General features: G+C 42.3%; 1 protein-coding gene across 4 annotated transcripts in view; it reads left to right on the top strand.

Moving 5' to 3' along the window:
- Window positions 1-22,317, top strand: part of MAP9 (microtubule associated protein 9) — a 276,353-nt gene that overhangs the window by 140,182 nt on the left and 113,854 nt on the right. For all 4 annotated transcript variants that reach the window (XM_085641709.1, XM_085641710.1, XM_085641708.1 and 1 more), the window contains 3 exons: window positions 2,516-2,589; window positions 10,600-10,762; window positions 20,714-20,803. In XM_085641709.1, the coding sequence (XP_085497835.1) occupies window positions 2,516-2,589; window positions 10,600-10,762; window positions 20,714-20,803 (327 nt within the window). The remainder of the gene's footprint in view (window positions 1-2,515; window positions 2,590-10,599; window positions 10,763-20,713; window positions 20,804-22,317) is intronic.

The raw sequence follows: 22,317 nt of genomic DNA, 5'->3' as shown, positions 1-22,317 counted from the left end.
ATAAATATTACTGTTAAGAGTCAAGTGTTTTATAATATATTTATGAAGTAGGTCAAAGATATATTTTGTAGATCATCTTTGAAGTGGAGAACTTTATTGGGCAGGATATCAGCTCTGATGACCTAAATCCATCCTATTAGGCTATGATACATTTAGGTCAGCCAATCTCCGAATACAACAATTTAAGATTTTGCATCATGGTATACGCCTCAGAAACTTTTTTATAAAAGCGTCTTGAGAATTGAAGATGCTATAGCTGTAATGCAGAAGATGCTAGTGAAGTGCACATGTTCGTAAATTGAAATTGCCTAATAGAATTCGGGACTAAAGCATTCTCTGCAATTTCTGATGTATTAAATCATGACATTAAATTATGACATTACGCTAACAACTAAAATGAGCTTTTTGCCTTTGATGTCACAGTAATTCCACCACAAAATGTATGTATTTGTAATGCAATTACTATTGCAAGGTTATGTATAGCCCTCAAATGGATCATCCGCACCCTCCAAATTTTGACCAAAGGTGGAATTTTGTCTATCATACTAATGAAATGTCAGCTATATTGGAAGCAACTAAAGGTGGGCAGGGGAAAAGGCGGTTATATGAGAAATGGGGATCTCGGATTGCACAATCATTACAGTGTATTACATTGTAGATGGACCTTGATTCATATAGAAGGACATATATCTGCTCAGATGCTATTTTATGGCTGACATCACTGTGATTAATTGTGTATATATCTGTTTGTTCCTATCCCAAATAAAGGATGAAAGAAAGAAAAAAAGGGGCTTAGAACTGTCTGCCACCGCACCCTAGTCCAACGCCTCAACGACACCGTCATCCAGGGGAATGCTCTGGAATGGATCATCTCATACCTCTCCGGCAGAACACAGAGAGTACGCCTCCCTCCGTTCCGCTCTGAGGCCACCGAAGTCATCTGCGGCGTCCCGCAAGGATCGTCGCTCAGCCCTACTCTCTTCAACATCTACATGAAACCCCTCGCTGCCATCGCACGCCAACACAACCTCAACATCATTTCCTACGCCGATGACACCCAGCTGATTCTCTCCCTCACCAGAGACCCCGACACCGCCAAAGCCGGCCTACACGAAGGGATGAAAGACGTCGCCGAATGGATGAACATCAGCCGCCTGAAGTTGAACACGGACAAGACAGAAGTCCTCATCCTGGGACCGTCGCCCTCCGCATGGGACGACTCCTGGTGGCCCCCGGCCCTGGGCACCGCACCCAAGCCAACGGACCACGCACGCAACTTGGGCGTCATCCTGGACTCCTCCCTATCGATGACGCCGTCTCCTCATCTTGCTTCCACAACCTCCGCATGCTCCGCAAGATCTTCCGATGGATCCCGACCGAGACCAGGAAGACTGTCACCCAGGCCCTCGTCACCAGCAGACTAGACTACGGAAACACCCTCTACGCCGGTACAACAGCCAAGCTTCAGAAAATACTTCAGCGTATCCAGAACACCTCCGCCCGTTTCATCCTGGACGCCCCCCGACGCAGCCACATCTCGAGCCACCTGAGAGACCTGCACTGGCTCCCTGTCAACAAGAGGATCACGTTCAGACTCCTCACCCACGCACACAAATCCCTCCACGACCTGGGCCCAAGGTACCTCAACGACCGCCTGACCTTCTACACGCCCACCCGACAGCTACGATCCGCGAACCTCGCCCTCGCCGTCGTCCCTCGCATCCAGAGAGCCACCGCCGGAGGAAGATCCTTCTCCTACCTGGCGGCTAAGACATGGAACTCCCTGCCCGTCCACCTGCGGCTGACCCAGGACCACCTCGCCTTCAGGAAACAGCTCAAGACCTGGCTGTTCGAGCAGTAGCAGACCCCCTCCCCCAAGCGCCTTGAGACCCTTCCGGGTGAGTAGTGCGCGATATAAATTCCATGATTGATTGATTGATTATACAGCAAACATCCAAAGACCTCTGAGTCAGATCAGTCAAAAGCAAAACTGTCTCTTAATAATTAATGATCTTTCCGTAGTAGGGAAACAGTTACTTTGTCTTGGATTGTGACATATTACTTTATATATTGTGTTAATTTTAGTTCCTTTGAATTATTAAAAAAATACATAAATATATATTGTAGTTTTTAGTTTTGTAGTTTTTTAATCAATAGATGTACTGCTTTTTGTTTTCTGCTCAGTATCTTTATCTGACACTTTAAATTGTTTATTGTCTCCTCCTGAGTTAAATGTTTGAGTTTATTGACTTTCAAACTACGCCACATGCAGCTTCTATCATTTGCCTTAAGTTTTTGATTGGAATTTTCCTTAAAAATGCAGTATTAATAAGATGTACAGTACCTTACCCTGGTAAAATGCTAACGTCAGTTGTAGTGTTTATACATATCTAATGTAGTACTTGTAGCATAAACATAGCATAACCATGTGAAACAAACCTATACAGTTTGAAACATGCCATGTTTTAACATCCTCTGTCTAGTGTTCATGTTTGCTTGTTATTATGTGTTCAAGCACAAAGCAATCCAAGAAAAGAACTTAAAGAACAAAGAAGAAACCTCAAGCCGATTGAACTCTCCATCAACAGGGTAAATATGTTATGTTATGTTATAAAATTTGTAGAGCGCATGGCTGCTCCAGCCTCAGGTTAATACCTTTAAATACCTAATGTCAGGGTTGGATATTGTGATAAGGTCTAGGGGAAATCATAGAAGCCTGCTATTTAGACTTTCTCCCCTCTAAACAAAATGGAGAAGGCTCTAGGAGAACAACTACAACAGTTTTCTATAAACCAGTGACAAAGGTTAATCAGTCAGAATGGAAGCTCTTATGTCACTTAACCAGATACAATTGTTTTCCTTCTCAGTACCTCTCCAGAATTGTATCCAAAGAGATTTTTTAAATCATATCCAGAGTGTGAGCAAATGAGCACATTACAGTAAGAAGCTAGTTATTAGAACTTTTGTAAGTCCTTTCTAAATCTTTTCCACTTTTTTCCATAGTTTTACCATAAAACTAGTTGTTTTTGATGGAAACTAAAAGCTACAGCGTCAGATATGCTGTCCTTTTGTGAAACCTTAACCAACCTTGTGCTTTTGTGCGCTGACCTCAAAGATCTACAGAAACTTTCACCATCATCTTAACTTGCCTATTCTCAGGATACCCTGAAAAGAAGAAGCAGTATGCTTATAAAATGTTCATCAGCATTAGTGATGCAAAAGTAATATGAGGAGACCTATTCCTCATTTTACCTTTACCTAGTCTTCCTCTTCGGAAGAGGGTTATTTCATGATCAGGTGAGCATGATTCACCCCTGTGCCCAGCAAACATCTTGCATATTTATTTTTCTTTTTGCACTTTTTATTACCAAGGCTTCCACATTTTAGGACTTTTCTTGAATTTCTCATTTCAAAGGCATGTGGAAGTGGATTGTTGAGTTATGGGAACTAGAGAGTCCACTTTCTTGATGTGCTCTTTTACTGAGTATCCTCAATACCATAGCATTCTGACCCAGAAGCTTAAGGTGAGGAATCCCTGGCTCACATTTAGTAGCGTGATACCAGCAGCGTGATCTTTTGTAGTAAAAGTTCATGTGAAGATAAAACAGCAGTGAAGGTAAGGTATTGGGTACTTAAAAGATTCAACAAAGGTAGCTACAAGGAAAGCATTCAATAATTTTTTCTCCTAAAAATAAGATAGAGGGATTCAAATGTTATAAAGAAAACAAAAACTGCCCCTGGGAAAAGCGCTGGAAAAAGTTTTTCAAGTTTTCGTATTTGTATTCAGCACTAAGGGAATGTAAGGTCTTATGAAATAATTGCAAAATTGAAAGGGCATATATAAATAATTTTGGGTATAAAGAACATTCAGAATTAAAATTAAATCTGTGGTGCTGTAAAGAAAAGAAAATAGTGCAGAGGGGATCTTGGGATCGGGAGGTATTAATGCTGCTGGAACTCATCAACGGAAGCAGCCTCTACCAATTTCTTTCAGGTTGTCCTTACAAGCTTGCTCAGTATTTCGCTTCCCTAAGGTTGCTTTTGGACCCTTATTGCAGTGGCCTTTTGTAGATGTATATGGGTAAGGCCAGAAGGAAAACAGATCTTGCTAGAATCCTGGGGTTTGACCACTGTGCCAGAATAATGCAAAGGGTGTGAGTATTTGGTCATTTGAAAGACATTGCAAAAACAATGTATATTACCAAACATTAGCATGTACACTGATGGGAAGAGTGAAAGGAACCCTGCAATAAATAGCATGGAAAGTAATTTGTGAAGGGACATGAGTGTCAGAATGGAAATCAAAATCAGGACTCTGAGTTTCTGGTTTAGGATTAAAATATTGTCTTTCTTTGCAAATGTTTGGCTGTTTCTTAGATTGGTGCATTAGATGTCCAGTTTCTCTAGACCTTTCACAAGTGTTTTTTGTGAGACGTCGGGTATTGAATGACTGCTGAATGATCGAGTATGGCTTAAACGATAAGGACTATGGATTGCCTGCAATGTATTTTATCTTCTCTTCACAGCTGTTATCAACCACATATAAGTGTGTGTAGATTTACCCCTTTTAGCCTTGTAGTCTGGTGATGACGTTTGCTCCTGAGGCATGAAACTCCAGGTCAATGGTTAGTGTTGATGCCACACTGAACACCTCCTGATATAGGGCCAGTTGCAAATAACCAGTTTCCAAAATTCAGGCATACTTCTTTTAGAAACAAATTGAGGAAGTGTTATGTGTAATGGTCAGGAGATGCAAGAAGTAGCTAGGAAAAAGGATTCCAGACCATTTTACTACTCAGTGGCTGTGTTATTATCATCTTTTTCCTGATCTGATGAGGATCTCAATAACATACACTACACTTATCTAGCTGAACAAAGATGCAGAGAATCCTGGCATGATTTTTGGGCATGCTTGGCTTTCGGAACTTAGCGAGAACTGGATACTATCTTGTCATAGGATAAATGCTATACAGGTGAAACCTGTGTTCTGGTGTATGTAGTTCTAATGGGCTTGTGGGTTACACCCCCTTCACTTGGCTCATGGACTTTCTCAGGTTAAAGTAAGTTTAGAGGCTCTATTAACAATAACATGTTGGAGGTGCAAGACTCAATTTTGTAAATTATTTCTTGATATAACACAGATTACAAATGTGCATCTTTAAGAAATTTGAATGACTATTTGGAGGTGGAGCTTCACAATGCTTCCTTTGTGTGTCATTGTATATTTACCTAGGATAGCTGGATCTATGTATATAATGGTGTGCATAGTGATGATAGCAATACATTTCTTCATAAGTAACCAAATTCAAATAAGGGGTATTCAAAGTGGCATGTGCCTGTAAATCAAATATCATTTGTTTTGCAGTCTCTGCATCCAAGTAACCTGAAACAGAACCAGAAATAGCAATGTCATTCATTGAAACTTTCAAATCATATAGTAAAAGCAGTGTCTTAGTAGGTCCCATAATTTGATAAGGAACCTTTCCCCAAGATATACCCTCTAGAACAGGACAAACTGTGATGTTTGCAGTGTAGAGATTTCCTTGGGCTCTGTGAGATAAAAGATGCAGCTGTAGTTCACGAACCACAGTAGTGTAATTGTTCTTTTAGGAACGTAGTGTCCATTTAGTAGTAGTAGTAGAACCGTGATCCTCATTGATGGCCGTAGTGCGCCAGGAGGCCCCTTTGCAGAGTGGTTGAGAAAGGAGCGAGGCCTCCGACGAGGTCTCATCATTCCGGCTGTGGTGGACTTACTTGTTGATAAAATAGGGGTTCTTGGCCCCCAACAACCCTCAGCAGCCAGGAGGAGTTAATCCCCCAACCAGTAGAATTCCAGGAGGCCTTGTGTGCAGAGTGGTTGAGAAAGGGGGCAGGCCTCCAACAACTTCTCAGCAATCCAGCTGTGGGGTACTTAGTTCTCGCACCAGTAGGGGTTCTTGTCTCCAATCACCCTCAGCAGCCAAGGAGGGTTCATCCCCAACCAGTAGTGTGCCAGAAGGGCCTTGTGCAGAGTGGTTCAGTAGGGGGCCAGGGCCTCTGTTTCAGCAAGCTCAAGTCTGACCTTTATTCTGCCTCTTCCTGCTCGTTTCTGACTTTTATTCTGCCTCTTCCTGCTAGTTTCTAACCTTTATTTTGCCTCTTTCTGTTCATTTCTGAGCTTTATTCTGCATCTTGCTACTCGCTTCTTTATTTTACCACTTTATGTTCACTCTTTCTGCTTATCTCTGACCTTTATTTTGCCTTTTTGTGCTCATTTATGATCTTTATTTAGCATCTTTCTGCTCATTGCTGACCTTTATTCTGCCTATTGCTGCGCGTTTCTGACCTTTATTCTGCCTATTTCTGCTCGTTTCTGACTTTTATTCTGCCTCTTCCTGCTAGTTTCTAACCTTTATTTTGCCTCTTTCTGTTCATTTCTGAGCTTTATTCTGCATCTTGCTACTCGCTTCTTTATTTTACCACTTTATGTTCACTCTTTCTGCTTATCTCTGACCTTTATTTTGCCTTTTTGTGCTCATTTATGATCTTTATTTAGCATCTTTCTGCTCATTGCTGACCTTTATTCTGCCTATTGCTGCGCGTTTCTGACCTTTATTCTGCCTATTTCTGCTCCTTTCGCACCTTTATTCTACCTCTTGCAGCTCATCTTTGACCTTTATTCTGCCTCTTTCGGCTCATTTGTCACCTTTATCTTGCCTCTTTCTGAACTTTAGTCTGCCTCTTTCTGCTCATTTCTTACTTTTATCCTGCCTCTTGCTGCTTGTTTCTGACCTTTATTATGCTTTTATCTGTTCATTTCGGACCTCTATTCTGTCTCTTTCTGCTTGTTTCTGACCTCCATTCTGCGTCTTACAACCTGGGGTTATTTAAAGGCAAGCAGGGGAGCCTACGCTTGCATTTTCTGAAAATGTTGCTTCAAATTCTCAAATATCCTGAGGGGGGGGTCGAACTCGTTTGATGCAGAGTCTCAAAATGGCTCCTGACACTTCTTGGTTGGGAAGTGTTGGCAGCCAATCAGAGCTCTGCATTTCCCTGCACAAGCTTGTCTTTATTCGCAAAGTCATCGCAGCCTGAGATATCACGAACTGTATTTTCTTAAAATCTCATGAACTACTGAACTACTGAATGGATTTACACCAAATACCAAAAAGCACAATCTGTGGATCAAAAACTAGCTTTCTGCCAAATTTGGTGTATTTCTGTTAAGTGGTTCGGGCTGTAGGGTTCAACTACGTGTCCTATGGGAATTATCATAGGAAAACACACTTTTTTGAGCCCTCTTTTTTTCTTGACCCCCGTTTGACGGATCACTCCAAAACATGCCATGTACATCAAAAATTATTATAACACTTTTTGGGAAAAGTTCGTGGAGATTCATCAACCGGTGTCAAAGCTACAGGCAAGTCCAAAAACCCTTTTACTATGGAAACATTGTCCTAACTATAACTACATACTGGCAACCGTCAGTAGGTGTCATATATATATGTATATATATATATATATATATATAGTGTAAAACAAAGACCCTCAATTCGTAGAAGCACTCGGCATCAGAGTTAATGAAGGCGCACAGGCATTTCTTCATCGGATATTTTCCTCAGCCTTACGCGTTTCGGAGCGTCATGCTCCTTGGTCACATGCATAACAGTCTTGGCGCAGTTTACACATAAAGGCATTCTACCAGCATTTTATTTATTCAGCCCTTAATTGGCAACAGGTAAGTTCAGTTTAGTACTGAATGCTGGGTTTTGCAGTCCGTCATTCTTTCTCTTTTCGTGAGCTTTATGATGCCTTTAGTTATTGTTCCCTCATAGTAGGTACTGTGCCAATTTGTTAATTTAAAACTGCCCTCCAGTGGGCTTCCAAGATGAAGAAATGCTCCGTTATTTTTGGCAAACTGATAGCCCACTCGGAGACGTTTGAACAGTTTCATGTCTCAGTGCAATCCGTGGGGTGGTGCAATCTCCTCGACTGGATAGCCGATATCCGCGTAAGGCTGAGGAAAATATCCAATGAAGAAATGCCTGTGCGCCTTCATTAACTCGCGTTGTTTATGGAAGTCCAAATCGTCAGACTCTGTACTGCAAGATGGGTAGAGAAGGAGGACAACATAGGAACCACCCCGTCCATAGTGTGGGCAATTAGTCTACATCTATTTCTGGTTTACACCCAATGAAATTACCAATTTTGTCAGACCACTCTGTCCTATTGGTCAGTTTCATTAAGATGAGATGATGTAGTAGGTAAAAGTATACAAATCCAGAAAAATTAAGAAATCCATTACTTTGCATTTTCCTTACTACCACTGTACTGTAGTCATATGATTGGTTGTGACTTTTTAGGAAGTAGGCGAGTTCATGTTCTCATCCTTTGTCAGTCCTTTCCCAAGCATGTGCTCTAGGAAGTAACATTTTTTTGGGAAGTGCAGTTGATTGAGCTACAAACGTGAAAGGAATCATTGGGTGTTAGAGCACAAGTACAAACTTTAGGAAAGGTTCCCATAGGCTTCAGACTATTCAGTTCATCAGTTCATGCAAGGAAACAACAAAAAAAAGGTGGGGCCTTCAAGAAACACAGCTTGTGCACAATGAATTTATGATTCTCACATTATTGAATACAATGCATTAGTTCCTAAAGTTGACAGATTAATGGTTTGCATCTAGATCAGGTGAATATAAAGTACCCATATTAAAAAAAATGTAACACTTCATTATTATTTTGCATGCTAATTTGCAATTCTCTATTCACGGTATGGGTTAATACATCATTCAGGATTCGAAAGCACATTTAAAATAAATATTTCACTGACCATGTCATGCTTGATGTGTTATGTGAGTTCATAAGGAGTACATTGCGATTGTGTAAGTTATAGTTAGCTCAGGTAACTATAACTGCTGATTTTTACTGGTTTTCTACGAGTGAAATCTGAACCTAACTATACCATCGCTGTAACCTTTGTTTTTTTCAGTGACTATAGAGGTGAATAGATAGATAGGTAGATAGGTAGATAGATAGGTAGATAGGTAGATAGGTAGATAGATAGATAGATAGATAGATAGATAGATAGATAGATAGATAGATAGATAGATAGATAGATAAATAGATATTAGTACTTCAAGTGATCTGTAAACAAACTTTCCACGCAGTGTAGTGACTTAGAGACTCCCAGTGTTAATGTTGTAATACATACCTGCAATGTATTGACTCATGATGCACTGCCTGCATTGTAATTCCCCCCCCCTATAGTCCTTTGATGTAAAGGGCGTACACCATAGGTGGGGATGGTGGCATTGGTAGTGGCAGTATTAGTTGTGTTAGTATTAGTGGATGGTGAATTGATATTGGTGACTGGTGTTTTAGTGGTAGTGGTACTGGTATTCATTGTGTCGGTGTGGTGTTGGTGCTATTGGTGGTGGTGTTCATTGTTACTGGTGACAGTGGTCTTAGTGGTATTGATGGTTATGGTTTTGTTGGTGTGGGATTGGTGGTGTGTGGTATTTATGGTGGTGTGGTTTTGATGGCGGTGATATTGGTGTTGATATTGGCCCTAGTGGTATCTGTAGTGGTTGTGATATTGGTGGTGATGATATTGTTGGGTGTGTATTATTGGACATTGTGTAATATTTATGGTGGTAGTGGTGTGGTGTTGGTGATTGTGCTGTAGGTCTTATTAGCATTGTTGGGCGTGGTATTGGTGGCTCTGATCAAATGGGCACGTATTAACATAGTACATTTCATACACACACCTTTTAATTGTTTTTTATTTATCACATTGGCACGGCCTTCTCTCCAGATTGCTGTCTGATACGATAACCAAAAAAAAGTAAGAGGATATGTTGGTGTTCGGCTCATGCTGCAGTAAAGAAATATGATTATGTTTTCTGTACAATGCATGTATGGGATAAAGAATTGAATGTGAGAAAAAGTGAGATGGTCAAGTATATATTGTAGACATAAAATAGTCCATCATGTCTTGCAATGTAAGACTAGGATGTAGAATGATCCACCAAACAGCCATTAACCTAACCGTGAAAGAAAGATACTCCTGTTGGCTGTTCTGTGGTGTGACTGATAGTGTCTTAAGCGAATGCCGAAAGAGGCTGATCTCAATAGGTCACTGTGTTTCAAAGAGGATTGAGTCAAAGCCCATTCTATATTTATGTTGTTAACAATAAGAACCTGATATTGATGGACGGGTATGGAGCATATTGGTGGACATGTTACTCTGTCACAAACGTGACTTATTTCCCTAACACCTTATTATAAGTGCCTTATATCCAATGGCACTTGTAAAAAAGTAGCCATCCTGTTTATCACATTTGTGACAGAGTACCCATTCACCAAACTCTAAATCAGGCCCAAAGCATGGCAGTAAGCTGCTGTCTCAAACTAGTCCTAAAAGCAATTGAATATCAATGAAACAATGTATACAATGTTCAGAGAATGTTGAAATGTTTTCCTCTATATAGAGCTTCCAAATGAAATGTGCAAAGCCTTTAGAATCAAAACACCACCATCTTATGTGATGTTTGTCTCACCTTTTGTCATTCTCTGTAAATGTGTTCTAGTTTTGCAGATTATTGTTTTGCTCTTCCACAGGTGCCTAAATGCTGCATTACCAAATTCATCTGCTAGAAATAGCACATATAAAACAGCAAAATCTCGATATCTGGGAACATTAACAGTTTTGGATAACAAACAGTTACTGAAAAGTGCTTCAGATCCTGAAGCAGCAGACACTTTACGAGCAGCTGTCTATCAGGTACACTTATCATTTACTCTTTGGAAGAAGAAAATGAAGCATGAAACAACTAAATGCACAGAGATGTTTTATAGTTTTTCTTGTCCTAACTATTTGGTGCCTGCAACCTGTTTTCTGTTTCACATGACCAGGTGTAACTGGCAGTTGGCCTGTGTGTATTGTTCCAAGACAGTGAGAAAAAGGAGGAACAGGTGCTGGCAGAATGGGCCATCTCTGACTTGATGAGGGGGGGGGGGAGATGTACCTCACTTACACATCACAAAGGTTCTGCTTAAGCACTCTTAAAAAAGGTTTGACACTAGTCTTTTGAACCCCCAGATAAGTTGGTGCCAGGGCATGGGGGCAGGAAATTAAAAGTACCTCGGGGTGGTGGGGTGGAAACCTCCAGGATCTTCTCCTACTTCAAAGTTGGCACTAAGTATGAATATTGGACCCTCAATCCCAACTCTTAAGTACACCTCTGGACCAGTGGATTCTAGAGAAGAAGGACTGCTATATTTCTCTGCTTTCAAAAGGACTGTTACTGTCCTGCCTGCTACTTTGCACCATGCTGCCTGCTCCCCTGCTTGCTGAGAAGGGAGCTGGACCTGCCCCCTTTATCCCAGACCAAGGATCACCTGACATACCTCCTGACTGAACTACAGGGACATAACAAGCTCTGGAGGCCTCCCTGCATTAGCCCAGCTGACCTGCTGCCTGGACCTGCAACTGTATCTGTATCTGTAACTGAACCTGCAACAAGACCTGCCTGAGCCATGCTGCCTCTGGTGGATTGAGCTTGTGATCCCCAATAGGTGCCGTTCAGGTCCTGTACCTTTGGTGTGGCATCAGTTGAGCTTTATCCTCAAGGAGAAATCCTGACGTTTTGGGCTCTTTGCGACTGTGGATGGGCCAGTTTACGCCAATATCTTGCCACCCGCACCTCCTGCCAACACAAAGCTCCAGTGCACCTGACTGTACCACAGTGACCACCAGTGATGTCCGCGACCACCAGTGGTGACTGCCAACACAAAGCAACTGCAATACCCGTCTGCGACACCTGATTAGACCTTCACGCTACAGCTTTGACCATTCTCAATGCCTGACCTGGTCTCTATGCTGCAGTGATGACCATTTGTGACATTTCTCCCTGTTCCTCGCGGCCCTCTCCACCGCGAATGGCACTCATTGCGCGGAACTTTAAAGGGTAACTCTTTCAGAGGGGCTAACCTGGTCCCTGTATCCGACCCGCACTCCATTGTGATTGGCCTGACCTTCTGACTTTCACCTGTTCTGACATGACCAGATACCCACGAGTGGCACTTTGTGCTTTTAGGTGCTGTACTTCCATTAAATCTTTCAAATTGCATAACTCCAGTTATAGGGACTGGATCTTTGTTGTTTTGGTCTCAAATAATGTATTAAATGACCTTTATTTTTCTGAATTGCTTCTAGATTTTTCTTATGTTGCGTTTTTACTTTATTACTGTTTGAGTGCTCCATAAATACTTTGTGCATGGCCTCTAAGTGAGGCTGCCTACTTTTGTGCCAAGCTACCAGGCATTAAGCACAGGTTTATCTGGGGTTTGCTTGTGACTGCACCTTGATATGAATTGTATTTACTGCTTAAGTAGGGTTTTACCCCCCCCCCCCTCAACCACTAACCCAATTTCTGGGTAACCCAATTTCCAATATTGGTGTTCATACGTGAGATTTGGACTTGTGTTTGTGCAGTGCCAATTCTGTTACAAATGTTTGATATCAATTTTTTTAATGTTCCTGGGTTGGCACTTTGACTATTTCTAGTTTCACTCTCATTCTACCTGATTGTCTGTGACCATGCCTTCCGAAATGGAATTCAAGCTCTTCAACCTAGAGAGGTACACTTTGGTTGAGCTCCAGCAGTTCTGTAAGGAAAGGAAACTTCCAACTAGCAAAGGCACCAAACAGTTGGAGCTTCAGAAAGTTCTGATGGCCTGGACGAAGGCTAACTAGTAGATGACAGCAACAGATGACTGGGATGGGGAGAACGATATGGAGAAGCAGGACAAGAACATGACCTGGATACCAGTCCTGAGATGCAGCATTCAGGGGAAGGGATTAACTTATCTCCTGAATTGGTACTCGGTACCAGAGCTGTGTGCCATCACAAGGCCTGTCCTCAGAGGTGCTGACAGACAGGAAGACTGAAAGGGGGGTTAGGCTACAAAGGACCAAGCTCAAGTTGTAAGCAGAGGAGAGGATGGTTGACTGAGGCTTGGCGAGGGAAAAGGCTGAGGCTGAATGAGCCTTGGAGGAAAAGAGACTAGGCTTGGAGGTGAGGAGAATGGCTCATGTTGGACTCAGCCCTTGAGCTGAATCTCAGAGAGCTGGACATCCGAGACAAACAAATGAAGTCCAGCCATAATAGTGGCAGCATATCCGCAGTGCCCTCTGGAGGCAGGAGGGTCCACATTCTAAAGGATCTAGTGCCTAACTGTGTTGTAGGAGATAAAATCAACAAGTGGTTTGAAGCCTATGAGGTTGCTCTGGCGATGCATCCCTGGCGATGATTGGGAGGGGCAGTCTCTGGAGGCACATACCAAGTAAAGTAGGGGATGCCCTGCTGCTCTAGAGATGAGATGCAGGATGAGCTACCCCCCCCCACCACCCACATGAAGGACACCCTTGTCAGGAAGTATGGCCTCACTCTAGAAAAGTACAGACAGAAGTTTAGCGATGGCTAGAAGCTGCCCCATCAGTCCTAGTTGGATTTTGTAGATTCCTTTTGCAGTACATTGGATGAAGAACATTGTAGGAAAAGATTACCAAGGGCTGTGCAACTTAATGACAAGAGAGCACGTTTAGTCTTTGTTTTTCAAGCTGCGCCAACACCTGATTGATAGTAAGCTCATGGCCCCAGGGAGCTGCTAAGAAGGTGGACCTCTAGCTCAGCACCAGGTTCCAAAAGAAGGTACCTGGAAGTGATCCCAAGAAGGGGGTGTCGGGTACCCCCGAGCAGAGTGAGGGGGAGGTCAAGGAAGACACAGACAAGTCACAGAATAAGGTTGAAGGAAAGAGTTCCCTTGCCTCTTCTGAGAAACAGAGAGAAGGTTCTTGCGGGGAGTGGTCTTCGGAGCCACAATTCTAACCCCACTGCTTTTAGTGTTCCCAGCTATGACACAAGGAGGGGGTCTCTATCTGTCTGTCCTAAGAAACCAACATGCCCTGATCGCCTTTAGTTGGAAGGTGGAATCAGAAAGTAGACTTGTGATCCCTGAGGGTTAGAGTCATCATTTCCACTTGTTGAAAGTGAATGGGATCCCTGCATCTGCCCTGAAGGACACCGGGGCCAGCCAGATCATGTTAGTGGAAAGCCTGTTTTCCTCAGAGTAGTACACAAGCCAGGTGTGTAGGGTAACAAACTCTCAGGGGCAGGACTTTTTCTTCCTCATGGCTCTTGTGTCTCTGGTGGTAGCTGACCCAGAGGAGGGCCATAGTTAATCCCCAGATGTCCATAGACTTCTTTTTGGAAAATCATTTGCCTCTATAGTCAGGAGAGTAGAGAGGGGCAGCCGCCCAGGGCACCCTGACAGTTCGGTTTTCTGCAGGTACAACCCCCAAACAGAGGGTACAGGAACCCAGATGGAGGTGCAGGGCAAGGGAGGACTTACCCTTGTCACCTGTTCAGACTTGGGATACATACCCTGGGAAGAAAAGCCAGTCTCAGGAGACCACCACTGGACTGGTGGGAAGGAGAGTGGTAGAAGGGCACTTAGGATGGTTGTTCCTCACACTGAGGACACTCAAACGAAACCCTGGATGGCCTGTCTCTTGACAATGACAGGTGTCAGTGGCCTATGTCGGTTGCTGTCCATATGGGCGAAGATTACCTTGGGCTGGGGACAGAAGTCTGATCCAGGGTTGGAATGGGCCACATCACTTTGTTGGCCATGGTGGTACTGTCTGCCTACTGGGACACATCTGTGAGCAAGTTAAGGTTAGGTGCTGCACAGATGGTGCCCACAAGTAAGATGGGTTTCCCATGGGTCAGCCCAGTGGCTCAGAAGATTGTAGGCAGGGGATACAACTGAGATCAGAGGGGCATAAAACTGACAAGTGTCACTGCATAAGAAGACCTTCATCCATACTCTGTTGCCGTACTCTATTGCCTAAGCAGGGAAGCCCCAAGGTATTGATTAGTCTATTAAGGCTTTGGCTGGAGGGAGTCGTGTTGGAATAGGATGTTGTGGGCTCATGAACTGAATATAAAGAAGTTCGACCTGAAGGCCAAACAGTGGTCAGACTCTAGCTGAAATTATGACAGCAACAACAGTGTTCAATTGAGATCAAAGAGTCCACAAACCCAAAGACCTGGTGCCCAGCTTTAAGGTGAAGGATGATATTGATAAGTGGTCCACATACTACGAGGTAACCCTTTGAGTGCATAAGATCTCAGAGAAGTTTTGGAGGGATAGTCTGTGGAGGCCCATGCCAGCTAAGGGAGACATCCTCTGTTGGCTTTTGAGGTGGCTGACCAGATGTCCTACACCCCCATGAAAACAGCTCTTGTCACTAAGTTTAGTCTCACCACAGAGGGATACCACTTAAGGTTTAGGGACGGTCACAACCTCACTGTCCAATCTTGGGTAGATTTTCTGGGCTTCTCCAGTAAGGCATTGAAAGGATGGGTGTTGGGTAGCCAAGTGAGCAGTTATGAGAGGCAGTTTGATCTAATTTTGAGAGAGCATATGCTCAATAGGAATTTCACTGATGTGTGCAAACACCTGGTTGACTGGAAGCTCACTGTCCCCTGTAAGCCTGGACTTGTGTGAGGTAGAGTGAAAGTAGGGTGCCTAACACCTGGGGCTCTTGCCCTCCACTTGGACAAGCCTCAGAGTTCAGAGAACTCTGGATGGCCTGAGGCCTGGATGTTGACACTGACAACTGTCAGTGGCCTCTGTTGGTTTCTGTCCTTAGAGACAGAATTTTTCTTGGATTGGAACAGAAGTCTGATTCAAAGGGCGGAATGGGCCACATCACTTTGTTGAACATGGTGGTTTTGTCTGCCTACTGGGACGCATCTGTGTGCATTATGGTAAGGTGCTTCATAGATGGGGTCCACAAGTGAGGAGGTGAGTTACCCAGGGGTCACTCGAGTGCCTCAAGAGAGTGTTACTAGAGAGATCCAACTGAATTCAGAGGAGCATAGAACTGACAAGTGCCACTGCATATGAGGGCCTTCAACCACATTCTATCGCCTAAGCAGGGAAATTGTAAGCCTGAATCCTATAAATAAAGAGCCCCTTGGAAACTCATGGATGTTTGGACCTTAATATCTTTGCTTGTTGTGTGGAAGGTTGATTATAGAGTGCTTATCAATCAAAGAAGGGGGGGGGGGGGAGACTAGGAGCTTGTTGAGGTCCAGTACCCGTGCTCCATATATATAAACCCAAAGAATGGGTTACTGTTCCTATGAGGACATGACTAGTGTCCAGAGAGAAGTTAAAAAAAGTGGGGAAAGGAGTTTCTAGGTTCTACTCTCTCAGAATGATACAATCGCAGAATTTGTCTCTTGTTGCCCTCACACATCCCAAGGGGTGTCATACTTCATCATTGGGCGCTGCTCCTCGTGGGGCCAGCGCTGCAATGCCCTACGGATCCCTAGAAGGGTCTCTTTAGCGGAGATCTTTTTATTACGCCGTATGATGAGTGAGGGTATGAGATTTCTTTGAAGAGGGGTTGTGAAAGGTGAGTGAGTGAGTATTTTAAAACTGGCTAGGTTATACCATAAACGTTTTTTAATATGTTAGTTCCCCTGTCAGAATAAAAAACCCGCAGGTAATTGTTACTGCTGGGGTAATGATGAACCCTAGTTACTAAAAAGTCAACATGTTTTGCGCCTTATGGTGGTCAAAACCATCCTTGACGCTTCATCAGGACCAAAAGTAATGTAAATAGTTGTGAGATACACAAATAGATAGCTTATATTAAAGTGGTAGAGCGGTCCCCCTTGGTTTATGTGAAAGGTGGCGCCAACGCATAGTAACCACTACTCGACTGCCAAGCAGGGGAGAGCTAATGTGGGTGCTAGGCTCAGGTGTAAGACACGTGTACCGTACATTCACTCTGTGCACACACTCTTATGGTTGTGGTGCAAAGCAGTTCACTTGTTCAAGTTACAGTTTCATCTTTTCTATTATATGCTCATATACTCCTTGTCATCGCTTGTTGATAAGGTGGAATGCATACATCTTTAAACATTGAATTCAGCATATTCTTAACTATTAATAATGTTCAATAAGCTCCATAGGCTATTGCATGGCCGCCCGCACCGTTACGGGCTGTAATTGTCAATGGCAGAAAGGGGAGAAGAAACTGAGAGTTTTTAGAAGACTATGTGGTGCTCCAGTACCCTGTATTGGTATGGGCTGCATAGCCCATTGACTGTTCCTAAGGGAGAGCCGAAGGCATCTTACTTACGGTTTTAGCTGGGTGCACGAGTCTGCTACACGCACCATCGCATGCGTGCCTGGATGTTGGCTGGGAGGTTTGCCGGTTCCTATAAAGTAGTAGTTCTCCTGTTACCTGACGTCCGGCTGCTTGGCTTCCGGTGGGTGTTCCCCCCCATTCCATAGCGCATGCGCCATCTTGGAGTGTGATCATTTGCACAGTGCATTATGAGGCATGCATTTAAGCTTTGAAGTTATGGGGGAAAAATCTTGGAGTGTTGATTAGTGCAGGGTGCCTTATTGAGCCTGCATCTAAGCGTGTTATGTTTGTGGGGACAAGTATGCTGATACTGTTGCGCATATGTGGGCATCGAAAAGAAGTGTAATACACACCGGGAGGAGTGATTAAGTGCACATTTTTTTTACCATTAATTGTGTATCAACGTACAGAGTAGTGGTAGACTGCAGACTTTTGGAGCCTATTTAGACATATCATGTCAAGTGGTATTGTTAGGAGTGGAGAGTAATGAGTTTCGAGTCAGGTGCCCCTGTCAGACAGACAAGTGTGATGTGAGCGCACATGTCTCTGTGCTTGTTACATGTGTGCTCGCCGTTTAGTGGTGAATAGAGACGGATGTATATCTTATATTCAGTGGGCCCGATTCACAGAACTAACTTAAGACAAAATCCTAACCTTACTACCATTTTGGTATTCACAGAAGGCACTTACTCATTTTGGTATTCACAGAAGGCACTTACTCATTTCGGTATTCACAGAAGTTAGGACTCCTAACTTTAGGACTCCTAAATGCCTTCTGTGAATACTGAAAGTCTTAAAATTAGGATTGTTCTCAATTTAGTAGTAGTAAAGTTAGGACTCCTAACTTTAGGACTCCTAAATGCCTTCTGTGAATACCTAAAGTCGTAAAGTTAGGATGTTTTCCAGTTTAGGAGTAGTAAAGTTAGGTGTCCTAACTTTACTACTCCTAAACCGAGAAAAATCCTAATTTTAAGACTTTCGGTATTCACAGAAGGCATTTAGGAGTCCTAAAGTTAGGAGTCCTAACTATACTACTACTAAACTGAGAAAAATCCTAACTTTAAGACTTTCGGTATTCACAGAAGGCATTTAGGAGTCCTAAACTTAGGACTCCTAACTTCTGTGAATACCGAAATGAGTAAGTGCCTTCTGTGAATACCAAAATGAGTAAGTGCCTTCTGTGAATACCAAACTGGTAGTAAGTTTAGGATTTGTCTTAAGTTAGTTCTGTGAATCGGGCCCTATGTTCCACAGGGCACATGGGGGGGAAGAACTCATGTTTTTCTGGTTTTCTGATGTTAGAGACACAATAAGACTTATATCTAGAGGAGACTCAAAATCATGTTTCACAACGTCCCAAGGTCTGATAGGGATGGGCGTGTCCATCAATTGTTTCTTTTGCATATGTCGCCTCACGTGTGAAGGGTATGTCCTGACATGGGTCCTGTGCTCACTACACCACTGGATTCAAGCTAGCCTGGCTGATAAGGGTGATGCCCTGAAACTGGTCCCAGGATGCTTGTTTACGGTCCAGGGAGGACCTGGCTTGGCAGTTCGGGCTGGTCTGTTCCCCTAAGGAACAGGGTCAAGACTGATTTGCATTTGGCTGGGTACATACTGGGGTGGTGTGGTGAGCAAAAGAATGATGGATTAAACCCATATCCTTGTCAGTGGGGGTGAATGTTTGCATTGTCCAGCATTCCATCCATCAATTGTTTCTTTTGGAATGATGAAGCATGACATCCCTTAGGATGTGTGAGGGCAACAAGAGACAAATTCTGTGATTGACTCATTTTGAGGGAATAGAACCTAGAAACTCCTTTCCCCACTTTTCTTTACTTCTCTCTGGGCACTATTTGTGTCCTCATAGGAAAATTAACCCATTCTTTGAATTTATGATGATAGAGTGCTACCTGCTGGTTTGGTCCATGACAAATTCCGTCCTTCATCTGGCACTGCCCAGAAAAATAGACTAGAAGCAATTAGATTTTCGACGTCATTTCTGGACCTATACAGATCTTGTTTTTATAGATTGAGATATTGTAATTTAGAGTTTTTTTCTGAAATTAAATACATGTCAAATTGTTTCTGGATTGCTGCCACCACGCTTGTATAATGAATATTGGCAGACATTTTAATTTAGGAGAGGTCATACTGCAAGCACTGGCAAATTCGCTTTCTGTGTGACACACAAGAACCACATGAGATATTTCTCAGTTGGAAAAATATCATTAACCAAAACTATCTACATTAGCACAAAGGTAGCTGAATTATTACTACATAACTGGTAGTGGCACCCCATTTGTGTTAGTTGTTTAAGGACCCATGGGGCCCCTGCTGAGCCATATACTAGGTTGCACTTCTTTCTTATTCTGCAACTATTGTAACATTATTGATAAATATTGGTAGTCATGGTACCTGGCAGCGAAGTGGGTGCTGTGTGCAGGCATGGCTACTTGTCAGCTTTCACTGTTTTTGCTGTTTAAGTGTGGAGCTCAGCATTTTCTAGACAAGGCAGAATAGATGAGGGCTACTCACAATTGATTGACCATATACATTTGGCCTCATTTATAATACTTCCATTCGCAGTTACTGAGAGATTATGGCGTCCACTGTTGTCTCTTTCAGATTTTATTCAGTGTGTAGACAGCTATTCATTTATCCATCCATCCATGGACTGAAGTAGCACTTTAACTGCAAAATAGCCTGAGCAGTCATATTGGCTTTCCCAGTGCTTGTTGTATTTGCATTTAGTTCAGCAGAAACAGTGTTCACAAGGAACTCATTTTTCATTCAGATGCTAATTTACGCAGCAATTAGTGTATCCTGCTTGAATTAAGCAAAAGAGGTCAACAATAATAGGATAACGCCTTAGTCCATTTAAGGCATATCAATATTTAGGCAAATTCAATGTTGCTACCCACAGTAGAATAATATTTTGTCTTCCTCTCTTTAGCCAAAGTGAGCGTTATTTAATATTGCATTATCATTTTTTATACATTTTTCCATACAAAAAAGGCATAAGAGAAACATACTTCCTGTCAGTGTATCTACACTATATACATTTGCATATTTGAAAGTGAATAATGCGCCCCAGTGTGATGACCATAACCACGAGAGGATCGAGTATCGTCGGCTTTTTAGAAAAGGGAGAGCCCCCATCAAATCCAATTAATTGAATGTATTCTTACTGGCTCATCTTCTATGTACCAATAACCATTGTTGTAAATTCTCTACTGCACTGTATATACTACACGGGTTTGGTTATGGTCATCACACTGTTTCTGCTGAACTAGCAATACCCAGTTCTCAAGGACATTTGGGTCGCTCTTGTTTTTGTAAAAAGTATTTGCACTTAGAGCGCTAACAATGTGGAATTTACGTGGTTGTGATTAGTGGCCAGTGTATTCAGAACTAACACCATTTCAAACTATGTCACAGAGTTATCTCACCATATTCAAAAGAACTTTCAGGTAACAGTTTTCTCCTTCTGTTCTATAGGACTGGCTGGAAAAGAAGAAAATATTTTTACAGGAGCTACAGAAAATCAAAAAGATGGAAGAGGAAAAGGAAAGGGAAAAAAGAAGATTGGTGTGTTATTTTTAGCACTTGGCACCGTTTGTTATTTACACTGTACATTGAATGATTTTAAATTATTAAGATCATTGTTTTTTTCAAGTATCTTTAGTAAAATTAACTACAATCTAAGGGTCTAAGTCCAACCTTTTTAAAGGTCAGAATCAACACTATTCTGTGTCTTGCAAGTAGTCTTTCTAACCGTCTTCTGTAATTTCATTTGAATAGATATACAAACTTAGATTTGATTTCAAAACAATGAGTAACCAGCAAAGATGAACCAAAAATTGTTGCATGAAAGTGCACATTTTACAAATAAATTAATGAAATAAATTTGAAAAGCGCAATGGATCTGCTGCATAAGGCGCGTCCTGGCGCTAGGTGAAGTAAGACACAGCGAAGGGAAGTAAACTAAAAGAGGAGTCCACCAGCCATTATATCTCTCTGAAGAGGTGGGTCTTCAGAAGGCTCTTGAATGTGTTCTCAGAGGTGGCACATCTAATATACTCAGGTAAGCGAGTCCAGAGCTTTGATCAGTTCGATCAGTAGCGGCAATTGACCCTCCCCCCCTCAGCGCCTTGAGACCCTCACGGGTGAGTAGCGCGCTATACAAATGGTTGATTGATTGAGAGCTTTGGGTCCAAAGAAGAGAAGGATTACCCACCTGATCTTCTAGATCTTGCAAATGCAGAGCAAGTTTTGGTTGAGTGAGTGTAAAGCTCTGCGGGGGAAAGTATCTTGATTTTGTTGCAGTTGCATTTATGGCCTATCAGTTATGTAGCCATCATCGTTCTTGTCAGAGCTTTGAAATTTTACAGCAATAAAATAAAATATTTTGTGATTTGTAAAATATGCACAGGAATGCAATGATGTTAAAAATTGGAAAGACGAATTTTCAATAATAAAAGTACAACATAAAAGACGAAATGTACTGACAAAGCAAGTATTACTACTGTGAGTGCCTTTGTGGACATAAGCTGTGCACTGGTGATTACCTCAGGGATCCCTCACATGCATATTTTGTGTTGAGACTCTAGCTGGAGGTCTTTATCCAGTCACACTCACAAAATGGTTAAAAAGTTATATATTTGAACATCTGAATTGAATGTGACAGATGTGCTCTTCCACAGGATATAGGAATGTTCCTCTGTAGTGTTTGTTGTCAGATGAGCTTAGAAGGGTTGTTAGTTATTGCTTTTGAAGTGCGTAGAGTTGACTCTTTCTTTTGCTGATTGGCTAAATTTGTGACAAAGAATTAGGTGGATAGACTATATATAATGAGTGAATGTTTCAATGTTAAAGAGTGTTCATCATCATCATATTAATCTTTATTTGATTATACATCATAATTATAAAAGATAGAAAAATAAAAGCCACATAGAAAACATTAAAATATACAGACCACCTTATTTCGTTCAAATCAGACATTCTACAAACATTAAGTACAAAGTAAAAAGAGCGAGCCAGCCTATTGTTCACCTCATCATAAGCTAGGCACACATTATTTTATTCCAGTATAAGGCTCCTTT

The sequence above is a fragment of the Triturus cristatus genome, chromosome 2_2 (genome assembly GCF_964204655.1).
Source record: "Triturus cristatus chromosome 2_2, aTriCri1.1, whole genome shotgun sequence".
Lineage (NCBI taxonomy): Eukaryota > Metazoa > Chordata > Amphibia > Caudata > Salamandridae > Triturus > Triturus cristatus.
The sequence above is the reverse complement of the archived record's forward strand: the minus strand, read 5'-3'. Positions and strand labels throughout refer to the sequence as shown.